Raw genomic sequence first — 14053 nt, forward strand, 5'->3', positions numbered from 1 at the left:
AGCCTTGCACGCAACAACTTTTCTACCACACACATCCAACATATTTGCAGTATTCCTTCTCCCGATGGTTAAAGACCACACAGAAAACGTCATCCCATTTCAAAATAACTCTTGCAGCAAAAATATTTATGTATGCAAGAAATCCGTTGATCGTAGCAAAATCGCCGGGAAAGACGCGTAGGGCGTATGCATCATGGAAATAGTGTTTGCAATGGTGCAAATAACACTAACAACATGAACCAACAATTTGCAAAATACACCACAAAATCAGCATATCACGTTGGCATGTGTTTGCAATAGAACCGACACAAGCTTGTAGCATGTCGAGCAAACATATGTAGTATGAAAAATCTGTGAAATCCCTAACCTTCAGTTGGGAACACCGACCTCATCACCTAGGCTCACTGGCGTCGAATTCGGCTCACCGAAGCCCCGTCGGAGCCGGATCCGACGAGCCCGGACTCCCCTTCGGTATACCATCTCCCTGGGGGTATCGGCATGGTGGAGAACTTGGTTTCTCGAAGCTCAACCATTGTCATGTCCATATGGTGGCGAGCGAGATTCTGTGATCTCTCATGTTGTGACGATGGACAAGGACAGTACGAGCAACAACGCAACTATGTGAGAGCGGCGATGGGCGCGACAACCACATGGGATAGACGAGGAGTAGCAGGGCCACACGCGGGGATAATTTCCCTGATTGATAATGCATTGCCATCATTTGCTTTAAATCTCCTTTCTTCTCTCTTCTTTTGGTATAATACCAAAGCCTCTAATTCATACTATTGCCTTAGACTTTCTTTTTATGCTTTTGCTTAGTTATAAGAAAAAAGTGACTGGCTATCTCGAAAAAAAAAATCAGACAACTTGCGAATGGAGGCTCTCATTTGTTTCTCCAAAATTACTACTCAATCCCTCCGTCTCCAATGGTGTGACTAAAATTCTCTACCGATTTTGTTTTTAAGAAAATCTATACCGATTTAAAATTCGCCAACAACCTCTTTTTTTGAAATATTTCGCCAACAACCTTCATTTAACGGAGTATCTCGCTTGTGTAAAATTCTTCGGCTTCCGCAGTATAGTAATTACTAGATGCCTCGTACTACTATAAACGTTTCCCACTGGCCGGTGGTCTCTCGCCTTCCTATGCACGTTCAAATAAATACAACCCTGCAGTTCCCAATCCTCACGCTCGATCGCGCCTGTACTTCTGCACTCTTCGTTTTCCTCTGCTCGGCATCTGTCGCGTGAACATGGCAGCTGGCACTAAGGGCGACGGCCCGGCGATCGGCATCGACCTCGGGACGACCTACTCCTGTGTGGCCGTGTGGCGGCCGGTGCACCAACGCGTGGAGGTCATCGCCAACGACCAGGGCAACCTCACCACGCCTTCCTGCGTCGCCTTCACCGACACCTGGCGTCTCATCGGCGACGCGGCCATGAACCAGGCTGCCATGAACCCCGTCAACACCGTCTTCGGTGAGAGCTACCAACTGACCACCACCTGCTAGTTCTTCTTCTTTTTAGCGGCTATCGTTCTGTTCGTTTATTAAGTTTCTCAGGTTCATAGGTTTGTGTTGCATATATTTCATATTCTTCAGTTGCCAAATGCTCACTCAGGTATTCAGATTCCTGCATCTTCTCTCCCATGTTCTTTTTGTTTGCTGAGATCGGTTTTTTTTCTTCAATATTGATCTGTGCCATGTTTTTTTTTTGCGGTGGTTCTGCCATGTAGTTATTTGTTTGTACAAGCTTCCAAGCACTAAGAACCCCTGTACTAGCTGGATTCAAAAAATGCTTGAATAAAATATACATCCAATTCCCATGTCCACTATATCCTAGTATATGATTACATTTGTGCAATCTATTATTTGATTAAAAGTTAGTACTACAACATAGGAAACACATACGAAAAAACAGGTTAATGATGACAGTGGAAACTTTCTTGTGAAATGTGGTGTAAAATAATACCCCCTCTGTACACAATGTAAGACGTTTTTAGTGTACTAATACTCACCAAAAACATCTTACATTTGTGTATAGTGGGAGTATTTAGGAAAAATCCTAAAACTTTAAAAATCAAGAAACTGCGTTAAAAGGTATATTTCCTAAGTTGCTATAAAAAATCCTTCAATCAAAAGAGGCCGCTTATATATGGACAGTATCAGGGTTTGGTGTAGAAACAATACATTGCAATTCCCCCATGAATATCAAGAAATATAATGTCAAAACTTAAGAGGTTATTTTTTGAAGGAAATAAAAACAGGACAAGTATTTCTGTTGTGGGATTTTTCAGATTGTATCATGTAACGATATTTGTTTATTTTGTGCCAATGCTTATAAACTGAATATAGTAACTAGCATCTCTAGTTATTTGTTTATTTTGATTGTAGATTATTATTTCATTGAGGACTGAAAAACTATAATTTTATATAGCTTAGTTACATTATAAAAAAGTTAGACAATATGAATAACCAAAACATATATTCATGAAAGCACATAGTTTTCTGTTATGCAAATGTTGAGCCGTTTTTTTTTATTTTGGCAATATTGAGTGGCTTATTAATTTAACTCTTATCACACAATTGTAAGTTTCATAAATTGCAAATTAATGCACAACAAACTACATAATCAAGACCCAATTCCAGATAATTACGTATTAATTAGTGATTGGCCATATCAAAATACAACAAACAATAAATTTGCATTTGTGATGTGGGGTTGTTTTGTGAAAATGCTTTCTGAACCTGGTATTTTTGTTATCAAACTGGTTTGTAATAGCAAGGCGAAATGATATTTAAGTATATATGTTCTGTGATGCGTTGGTTCTTAAATTTAGAATGAAGTGAAAATACTCTTTTGGTATTTAATTTCATAGATATATGTCTTCTTTTGTGAAATACACTATTGTATTGAAACTAACTACATCGATTTTTCCAGATGCAAAGCGGCTGATCGGTCGACGCTTCAGCGAAGAGTCGGTGCAAGGAGATATGAAGTTGTGGCCTTTCAAAGTCATTTCAGGCCGTAGCGATCGACCAATGATCGTGGTGAAGTACAGGGGCGAGGAGAAGCAGTTCGCTGCTGAAGAAATATCCTCCATGGTGCTTGTCAAGATGAGGGAGACAGCGGAGACCTACCTTGGCACCACGGTGAAGGATGCTGTCATCACCGTGCCAGTCTACTTCAACGACTCGCAGCGCCAGTCCACCCTCGATGCTGGTGCCATTGCTGGCCTCAACGTCACGCGCATTATCAACGAGCCCTCCGCCGCAGCCATCGCCTACGGTCTCGACGATACTTCTGCTAATGGTGAAGCTAAGACGGTGCTCATATTTGATTATGGTGGTGGCACCTTGGATATCTCTGTCATCAAAATTGACAATGGTACCTTTAATGTCAAGGCCACGTCTGGTGACACCCACCTTGGAGGGGAGGATCTCAACAACCGGATGGTGGAGCATTTCGTGCAGGATTTCTTGAAGAAACACAAGAGTGACCTCAGAAGCAACCCGAAGGCGCTGATGCGGCTCAGGACTGCTTGCGAGAGGGCCAAGAGGATGTTGTCTTCCACGGCAGAGGCTAAGATCGAGATCGACTCCCTCCACGACGGCATTGACTTCTACGCGACCATCACCCGCGCCCGGTTCGAGGAACTCAACTTGGACCTCTTCAGCAAGTGCATTATGCATGTGGCGAAGTGCCTTGGCGACGCCGAGATGGACAAGTCACAGGTCCATGACGTTGTGCTTGTGGGTGGCTCCACCAAGATCCCCAAGGTGCAGCAGCTGCTGCAGGATTTCTTTCACGGGAAGAAGCTCTGCAAGAGCATCAACCCCGACGAGGCCGTCGCCTACGGCGCTGCTGTCCAAGCCGCCATCCATAACGGCCAGTACAACCAGAAGGTGAAGGACTTGGTCCTTCTCGATGTCACGCCGCTGTCGCTCGGGATAGAGTTGGTAGGTGGTGTCATGAGCGTGGTGATACCCAGGAACACTACCATCCCGGCCAAGAAGGAGAGGGGTTATACAACCGACGTTGACTACCAGACCGCCGTGCCCTTCTCGGTGTACGAGGGGGAAGCAGGGTTGGTCAAGGATAACAATCTGCTCGGCATGTTCAATCTCACTGGCGTCCCTCCAGCGCCGAGGCTCGTGCCAAAGCTCAATGTGACGTTCGAAATCAATGCAAGTGGCATCCTGGAAGTAACGGCGGAGGAAAGGCCGACCGGAAACAAGAACAGCATCACCATCACCAACGACAAGGGCGGGCTGAGCAAGCAAGAGATTGATAGGATGGTTCGTGATGCCAACAAGTACTAGTCCGACGACAAGAGAAAAAAGTGAAGGAACGATCATGGCCATGAGGGTCCTGAAGCTTGTTTAATCCTAAAATCACTCTGCTTTTGATTTACCATGGATGCTTATTAGTACCGGTACTATTCTGCAACTTCTGGCATTGCGCATGTGCATGTTCGTCCTAGCCTGGCTTGTGTTTACTGTTATTTTGTTTTGTGAACCATGTTCATCTGGTGACAGTGAGTAATTGCCTAAGGTGATCCGGTGCCTAGTATTTGCTTAAGTCAACGTAAAAGAATGTGTGTCTCAAGTGCTCATAGCATGCTTTGGTGTTTGTGTATCTCAAACATCACTCTTCGTTAGCAAGCCAAAATTCATTTTGTAAATTGAACATTTGTTTGCGCACAGCGACCCCTCTGATGGAGTACTTGCTCTGTTCAGGTTTTCATTTTTTCTGTTGGTTTCTTTCACGGTTTCTTTTAATGTCACCTTTATTTTTTAAAATATTCAGAAAATCCAAAACATGTTAAAAATAAAAAAATATCGCATTTAAATAATTTTTAAAAATTACAAAGTATGTTCACAATTTTTTAAAACGAGCACATTTTTCCAAAATGGTCTGAAGATCTAAAAAAATGCTCACATCAAATTAAAATTTTCCTGTGTTTTCTTAAAACCATTGGAAAGTGGAACATGGAAAAAACCGCTCGCTCGCTACTTGTCAGGGTTGCTGCTATCTAGAGTAATGGGCCAGGCCAGAAAACGTCCCTTTGCAATTTGGCTGCATTTTGATGCATAATGTGTCATACCAGAGCTCCTGTGATTCCTGATGTAAAAACAAAAAGAGCTCCTGTGATTCCCTACCCCCCCCCCCCCCCCCCCCCATTGCGACAAATTGCCGCGGAAAGGCACAGGGGAAGGGAGGGAGCGAGTTGTACTCATTTTGGTCATTTTGATCTCTTAGGGGCTGTTTGGATTGTGACTATATTTGTCATATATTGCCACATGATTTTTGCCACACTTCCTTACTTGAGTTGCTTAAATTGTTAGCCACATTTTGGCTTGCCTAAGGGAATCTTGCCACACTTTCTATGTATATGACATGTGGGGTTCACTGCTCATAAAAATATTCTTGCCTTAGGTGTGGCTAGAACCAAACACCTACCTAACTTGGTCAAACTTGCCTAAGGTGAGGTGTGGCAGTGGCAAGGTGTGGCCGGAAACCAAACAACCCCTAACGTCCTTCCTCATGCCTAAGCAAAAGCATTCATTGGAATCCGTTCTCTGCCCCTCCAAATATTTGGAACCAAATCATTATTTTAATGAGTAGACGTGCTATGTGTATCGACTTGTGCTAAAGCATCTGATATCATATTGGAAGTTGTTTTTGCTTGATATGGTTCTCTGCTTTCCAATTTGCTTCTAGCACAAACTACAAATCCTACTTCAAAAACATTTAGATGAAGCAAAGCCTTTCACATTATCAAAATACATGTATTAGACAAGGTAATGTTAGAACTTGGAAGTGATCAAATCATATGCTTTTGTGCAAATCAGTTCTTGCTCTATGCTTAGGATATCTGAAATTATATATTCATACTTTATATGTGTTTCGATATGTTAGCATATGAGCGTCAATTTGATTTTTGCGTCAAGTTTCATGCGTAGACATATGTGATGAGGCATGTATTAGATTCCGATAGGTTGTGAATTAGATACAACTTAACATTAGGTGTTATTTGAGTCGAAAATCAATGATCTGAACTTGTTTTCTTCCAAGCAGACCACCTCACTGAATTCCCAAATAAGCTCAATCACCATCTATTGCCTCTAAAAGAAAGGCTTAGCTTTTGATGTTTTATTCAGTTTTGTCTAGGGCTGGTTAGTTCAAATCTAAAAAAAATAGAAGTTTTTGTATGGACGATACGTGTGGCATTTAGAAAAAAGGCTCTATTTTTTCAAAAAAATCTTCATGTCTTGCTTGTGCACTGCATCATGATATTGTCCAGAAATAGCACACAGCAATATTGTGTCTCTCTATCCACCAGAACACACTTACATGCACGCACGTATGCAAGCGTTATAGGCAAACACACACACCCTCCTACCCACACTCACACAACGATACATAAAATTGAGTTGAGCATATAAGAAGCTATGCTCAAATTAGATAGGACGTGGTGAGGCTCGAATCTGGGCTTTTTTACCCACCAACTTCTGGCGCCAACGAGTAAGCCTCCAGGACTTTCTCCACAATACAAGAGCTAGAAAAAACAACAAGATAAATGACACGTATGTTGTATCTCCATTATAGTGAGTGTACGCTCACCAACAAGCATATGACATGGGCGGCCCAATAGCGAGAAGAACAAGAGCGCTTTCTGGTGATATTTTTCCTCATTTTTTTTCAAGTGTTCTTTACACTGGTTTTCAGTTCAATTTTTGTTCATTCCTTCTATTTTTTCTGTTTTTCTTTCTTTTCGTTTTCTTTCCTTTTTCACCTTTTAGCCTTTTATTTCCCTTTATAATTTTGTTTGTTTTTCCTTTTTTTATTAACTACATAAATATTTTTGAAACTACTGAAATTTTTTGTTAAGTGCGTTGAACATTTTTTAAATTATGTGAATACTTCTATTTTCTGTTTCATTTCAATAGTTTAAATATGTGATCCTTCTTTGTTTTCCTTTCGTAGATTCCATTGTTCCTTTTATATTTCCTTTTTCTTCCAGTTGTATGAAAGAAATATGTAGAGTGTTTGAAAAATATCCATTTTATCGAAAAAAATATTTATTGTGTATTAAAAATATTATTGTGTATTTAAAAATGGTGATTGATTTTTAAACAGTCTATAGTCTATTTAAAAAGTGCTCATCTTGTATTTTAAATATAATGTTTAGTGTTTGTAAAATAATGTTCCTCGTGTTTTAGAAAAGGTCCAACACACATTTCAAAATGTACATTGTGTATTTCTATAAATGATCACTAAGTCTCTACAAATGGCCAAGGCTTGGGTCTGGGTGTGGTACGGTGTGTGGGGGGAGGGCAGGTGGGGTTTCGCTTTGGTGTGGCGTGGGGTATTGACGCTTACACAGCCGCCAGGAATACACACACGAACCGACGGAACGACCCCATGCACTTACAAGGAGGCCCCACTCTGCAGGCCAAACCCCTCGATCAACCAGAGGCATCCCCATCATGGGAGCTTAGTGTTTTAGGTGATAGGTATGTTACAAGCATTACAGATTGTTTGCAGGTAATCTACAGAGTTACTGGGTGGATCCGTACGTGGCCGACACTCAGTTGTGTGGAAGTCAATGAGCATATGGTTTATGGGTGCAACCATTGAAAGACAGTAGTACGGGATATCTACAGCCGGTTTGAATGGCGGTCCAACAATAGAATAGGTGTATAGTCGTCCAGTTCTATTTTTGTTTGTTGTGGCTTAGAGTTGCCCTTTTGTTTAATTCACGATGAGTTTTTTTTATCATATTACATACTTACTGGATTATTTGGTTAATCCTCCTTTTCTAAAAAGAAGTATGTTACAAGCGCCCAACATATATACCATGTCTATGAGGGCATAAAACGTAATGCAAAAAATTAGCCGATGAGTATACATCGTAGAATGCACGAGTATACAGAATGCATGTTACATATAGAGGATTCTGATGTGTAGATCGAATGCATGTTACATAGTAGAGGATTCTGATGCGTAGATCGGATGGATGCTATTTTATCTAGTAGGTAGTAAATCTAATTGCTATAACAATTTTGATGATGTGGAAGCATGCATATTGGGACAATTTGAAATTTCAGAGATCACTTTCTTAGGTACTCCTATGTAAAATAGGAGGCATGCTTCGGTACACCCCACCCCCCCCCCCCCCCCCCCCCTCACAAAACGTATAAGGGCAGTATGGTTGTTTGACCATAATGTATATCCACCTCCATATACAAGTTGTATGTATACATACACAAACCAGCGTGCAGCCCCTCCGTCTGGGCTTGGACGATTTTTTTTTCTATTTTTAACCTTCAAAAAAGATGTGCATCAGGTAGGAATTGAACTCTCAATCTCTAAGTTTACTTCCACACACTTTAACAAACTAGGACATCTAACTTGCCATGCCTAGTTACTTATTTTATTCTTCTTGTTGTGCATCTTCTTAGTTATTTTTTGTTTGGCCCTTTTATTCTCCGGTTTTATTCTCTTTTTATTTTCTCCCTAAAAACGTTCTTGTTCCCGTGTTAACAAAACGAGTCACGCACATGGTGTTAAGCACATATAGTTAAAACAACCAAAAATATTAAATACAAAAGGTGAGCGTGTTTCAGAAAATGAACGAAGGAAACGTCCACACACACAAGATTGATGGATGATCATTCCGTGTTGTCTGTCTACATGACGAACAGGTTCTTGTCACATGAGTCGCCATGTTGGTCCTAAAAAAAATTAAGTTAAATGCAAAACAAAAAATGAGTCGTGTTTCAAGGAACGGATGAAACGTACGCCGACCGGTCCGCGCGTGGTTTACTGGTTTCAATGACTAGCTACCTACACTCTTTTTTTTAATAATTCAAAGAAAAACTACATACACTCTTTTCTTTTCATTTGCGGAAAAATCATGAAGATTTTTTTAAATTCACGAACATTTTACAAATCCATGAACTTATTTTTTGAATCCGTGGTTTTTTTTCAAATTAATAATGTTTTTTATTTTGTACACTTTTATCAATTTTGTGTTGTCAAATTCGTGAAGTTTTTTTCAAATCGATGAACTTTTTCCAATTTTCATGAACTTTTTCAAATTGCTGAACATTTATGTCAAATTCATTAACTTTTTTCAATTTCATGAACTATTTTGTCACATTAGCTTACTTTTTTCAAATCAATGAACATTTTTTATATCAACAAATACATCATGTTCAACAGGGGCCGTCCGAGTCGGCCAGTAGGGCAAGTCTTGAAGCACTTTTTTCTCACCTCCACCAAACGTATCCAAAAAATTTCCACACAACGTCAACACCATGGCAAGCATGGATGCCAAGTTTCATTGGTTTTCGACGTTTAATGCATTTTCTAGGATTTTCCTAGTGGAAAAACCCCAAAACATAGGCCGGACGTGACACAATGTGCGACCGGTGTCCAAATTCGTTCAAATTTTCTATGAGGGGCTACCAACCCATTGGAAAAATTTGGTGTCACTTTATGCATGGCATGAAACATGGCATGTACAACCTGAACATTTCGGGTATGTCGGTACTGCAAGTCTCGAAGCGTTTTTTTTTCACCTCCACCAAATGGACCTAAATGTTTTTCACACAACAGAGACATCATGGCATCATGCCAAGTTTCGTTGGTTTCAACATTTCATGCATTTTACATGGTTTCCCTTGTGAAAAAACCCTAAAACACAGGCCGGATGTGAGGCAATATGTGTTGGGTGTCTGAAATTGTTTAATTTTTGCGTGGGGGACTTCGATGGGCATTCCCATATGCTGGCAATTTCGGTGTCATTTCATGCATGGCAACAAATACACCATGTTCAACCGGGGCCATTCGGGTCTACCGATAGGGCAAGTCTCGAAGCACTTTTTTTTCACCTCCACCAAACATACCCAAATTTTTCCCACACAATAGCATCACCGTGGCCAGCATGCATGCTAAGTTTCTTTAATTTCTAGCATTCTATGCATTTTCTACGGTTTTCCCATTGAAAAAAAATCCTAAAACACATGCCGGACGTGACACGACGTGCATTTAGTGTCTGAATTTGTTCAATGTTTGCATGGTGGGCTGCCATGGGCATGCCCACATGCTGAAAAAATTTGGTAGCATTTCATGCATGGCAACAACTACACCATGTGCAACCAGGACCGTATGGGTCCGCGGTAGGGCAAGTCTCGAAGCACTTTTTTTCACCTGCACAAAATGTACCCAAATTTTTTCCACGCAATGGCACCACCATGGCCAGGATGCATGCCAAGTTTTGTTCATTTCTGGCATTCTATGCATTTTTTATGTATTCCCAGATGAAACCCCCCTAAAACAAAAGGCGGATGTGACGCAACGTGCGTTCGGTGTCCGAGTTCGTTTAATTTTTGCGTGGGGGACTGCCATGGCCATGCCCACATGCTATCAAAATTTGGTGGCATTCCGTGCATGCCAACCCAATTTTTTTCCACAATGACATAACCATGGCCAGCATGCATGCCAAGTTTCGTTCATTTCTCGCACTCTATGCATTTTCTACGGTTTTCTCGGTGAAAAAACTCTAAAACATAGGCTAGACGTGACGCGACGTGTTTGGTGTCTGAACTCGTTCATTTTTGCGTGGGAGCGGAGTTGCTCGAGTGTTGCGCCAGGTGCTACCTCTTGAGCACTGCGTTGGTTTTTCCTTGAAGAGTAAAGGGTGATGCAGCAAAGTAGTATAAGTATTTCCCTCAGTTTTTGAGAACCAAGGTATCAATCCAGTAGGAGACAACATGCAAGTCACCTCGCACCTACACAAACAAATAAGAACCTCGCAACCAACGCGATAAAGGGGTTGTCAATCCCTTCAAGGTCACTTACGAGAGTGAGATCTGATAGAGATAATGAGATAAATATTTTTGATATTTTTATGACATAGATTGCAAAATAAAGATTGCAAAATAAAATAGATTGGAAACTGATACGTCTCCAACGTATCTATAATTTTTGATTGCTCCATGCTATATTATCTACTGTTTTAGACAATATTGGGCTTTATTATCCACTTTTATATTATTTTTGGGACTAACCTATTAACGGGAGGCCCAGCCCAGAATTGTTGTTTTTGCCTATTTCAGTGTTTCGAAGAAAAGGAATATCAAACGGAGTCGAAACGGAATGAAATCAACTGGAGAAGTTATTTTTGGAAGGAAAGCTGCCGGAAAAACTTGGAGTGCACGCCAGGGGAGTCTCGGGCTGCCCACGAGGGTGGGGGGCGCGCCCACCCCCCTAGGGCGCGCCCCCTGCCTCGTGGACAACCCGGAGGTCCACCGACGTACTTCTTTCACCCATATATACCCACGTACCCTAAAACTTCCGACGAACAGAATAGATCGGGAGTTCCGCCGCCGCAAGCCTCTGTAGCCACCAAAAGTCAATCGGGACCCTGTTCCGGCACCCTGCAGGAGGGAGGGGGACCCTCACCGGTGGCGATCTTTATCATCCCGGCGCTCTCCATGACGAGGAGGGAGTAGTTCACCCTCAGGGCTGAGGGTATGTACCAGTAGCTATGTGTTCGAACTCTCTCTCTCTCGTGTTCTTGATTTGGCACGATCTTAATGTATCGCGAGCTTTGCTATTATAGTTGGATCTTATGTTTCTTCTCCCCCTCTACTCTCTTGTAATGGATTGAGTTTTTAATGACTTGAGAACACTTGATGTAAGTCTTGCCATGCGTATCTGTGGTGACAATGGGATATCACGTGATTCACTTGATGTATGTTTTGGTGATCAACTTGTGGGTTCTGCCCATGAACCTATGCATAGGGGTTTTGGCACACGTTTTCGTCATGATTCTCCGGTAAAAACTTTGTGGAACTCTTTGAGGTTCTATGTGTTGGTTGAATAGATGAATCTGAAATTGTGTGATGCATATCGTATAATCATACCCACGGATACTTGAGGTAACATTGGAGTATCTAGGTGACATTAGGGTTTTGGTTGATTTGTATCTTAAGGTGTTATTCTAGTACGAACTTTAGGGCTATTTGTGACACTTATAGGAAGAGCCTAACGGATTGATTGGAAAGAATAACTTTGAGGTGGTTTCGTACCCTACCATAATCTCAAGCATATATAGATCTGTATGGCTCCGTATAACAAAGCCGTCAATCTTAATAGGGGACGCTCTTCGAAAAGGGAGTAGAGTGACCCAAAGTCAACAGCAGCTTTCATTAAAAGCAAGCTACCAACGGTCACAATTCCCAGAAGACGCGCCGTGCACGGCCCCTGTTTTTTTAAGACGGATGTGAAAATCAAGAAACCAAGAAGAAACCAATTAAGGAAAAATCCCCATCGTTGACCGAGTGTTCTCCGCTATTAGTAAATTTGGAGTGACTCTTTGTTGCATGTTGAGGGATAGGTATATGATCTAATTATGTTATTATTGTTGAGAGAACTTGCACTAGTGAAAGTATGAACCCTAGGCCTTGTTTCAACACATTGCAATACCGTTTACGCTCACTTTTATCATTAGTTACCTTGCTGTTTTTATATTGTCAGATTACAAAAACCTATATCTACCATCCATATTGCACTTGTATCACCATCTCTTCGCCGAACTAGTGCACCTATACAATTTACCATTGTATTAGGTGTGTTGGGGACACAAGAGACTCTTTGCTATTTGGTTGCAGGGTTGTTGGAGACAGACCATTTTCATCCTACGCCCCCCACGGATTGATAAACCTTCGGTCATCCACTTGAGGGAAATTTGCTACTGTCCTACAAACCTCTGCACTTGGAGGCCCAACAACGTCTACAAGGAGAAGGTTGCGTAGTAGACATCGGAAACTTATATGATGGAAGATAGACCCGGGGGCCATATGTTTCACTAGTTGCTTCTCTCAAGATAGCATAAGTATTATGGTGGATGAAGAAATTACTGTCGATCAATTGATAGAAAAGTGCATAATTATGGGAATATCTAGGCATGATCATGTATATAGGCATCACGTCCGCGACAAGTAGACCGAAACGATTCTGCATCTACTACTATTACTCCACACATCGACCGCTATCTAGCATGCATCTAGAGTATTAAATTCATAAGAACAGAGTAATGTATTAGGCAAGATGACATGATGTAGATGTTGGGGAACGTAGTAATTTCAAAAAATTTCCTACGCACATGCAAGATCATGGTGATGCATAGCAACGAGAGGGGAGAGTGTTGTCTACGTACCCTAGTAGACCGACGCGGAAGCATTGACGCAACGTAGAGGAAGTAGTCGTACGTCTTCCCGATCCGACCGATCCAAGCACCGTTACTCCGGCACCTCCGAGTTCTTAGCACACGTACAGCTCGATGACGCTCCCCGGGCTCCGATCCAGCAAAGCTTCGGGGATGAGTTCCGTCAGCACAATGGCGTGGTGACGATGATGATGTTCTACCGACGCAGGGCTTCGCCTAAGCACTACAACGATATGATCGAGGTGGAATATGGTGGCAGGGGGCACCGCACACGGCTAAGGAACGATCACGTGGATCAACTTGTGTGTTCTAGGGTGCCCCCCTGCCCCCGTATATAAAGGAGCAAGGGAGAGGCCGGCCGGCCCTATGGGGCGCGCCAAGGGGAGGGAGAGTCCTCCTCCTAGTGGGAGTAGGACTCCCCTTTCCTAGTCCAACTAGGAGACTTGAGGGGGAAGGAAAGAGAGGGAGAGGGAGAGGGAAAGGGGGGCCGCGCCCCCCCTCCTAGTCCAATTCGGACTCCCCATGAGGGAGGGCGCGCCACCTCTTGGGCTGCTGCCCTCTCTCTCCCCTCAGGCCCAATAAGGCCCATTACTTCCCCGGGGGGTTCCGGTAACCCCTCCGGCACTCCGGTTTTATCCGAAATCACCCGGAACACTTCCGGTGTTCGAATATAGCCGTCCAATATATCAATATTTATGTCTCGACCATTTCGAGACTCCTCGTCATGTCCGTGATCACATCCGGGACTCCGAACTAACTTCGGTACATCAAAATGCATAAACTCATAATAACTGTCATCGTAACGTTAAG

General features: G+C 42.3%; 1 protein-coding gene across 1 annotated transcript; it reads left to right on the forward strand.

Moving 5' to 3' along the window:
* The first annotated feature begins 1209 nt into the window (after window positions 1-1209).
* Window positions 1210-4481, forward strand: LOC125512740 (heat shock cognate 70 kDa protein-like). Its single transcript, XM_048677829.2, has 2 exons — window positions 1210-1479; window positions 2941-4481. Exons 1-2 carry the CDS (start codon window positions 1254-1256, stop codon window positions 4320-4322), a joined length of 1608 nt encoding a protein of 535 aa, XP_048533786.1. The 5' UTR covers window positions 1210-1253; the 3' UTR covers window positions 4323-4481.
* Window positions 4482-14053: the final 9572 nt, after the last annotated feature.

Source organism: Triticum urartu, chromosome 6A (assembly GCF_056163025.1).
Source record: "Triticum urartu cultivar PI428250 chromosome 6A, HENAU_Tu73, whole genome shotgun sequence".
Lineage (NCBI taxonomy): Eukaryota > Viridiplantae > Streptophyta > Magnoliopsida > Poales > Poaceae > Triticum > Triticum urartu.

Bases quoted from the DNA above. Each gene is read 5' to 3' on its own strand.
- LOC125512740 (XM_048677829.2), top strand. From the start codon at position 1,254: ATGGCAGCTGGCACTAAGGGCGACGGCCCGGCGATCGGCATCGACCTC. The intron at 1,480-2,940 runs GTGAGAGCTACC...CGATTTTTCCAG, and splicing joins CCCCGTCAACACCGTCTTCG to ATGCAAAGCGGCTGATCGGT.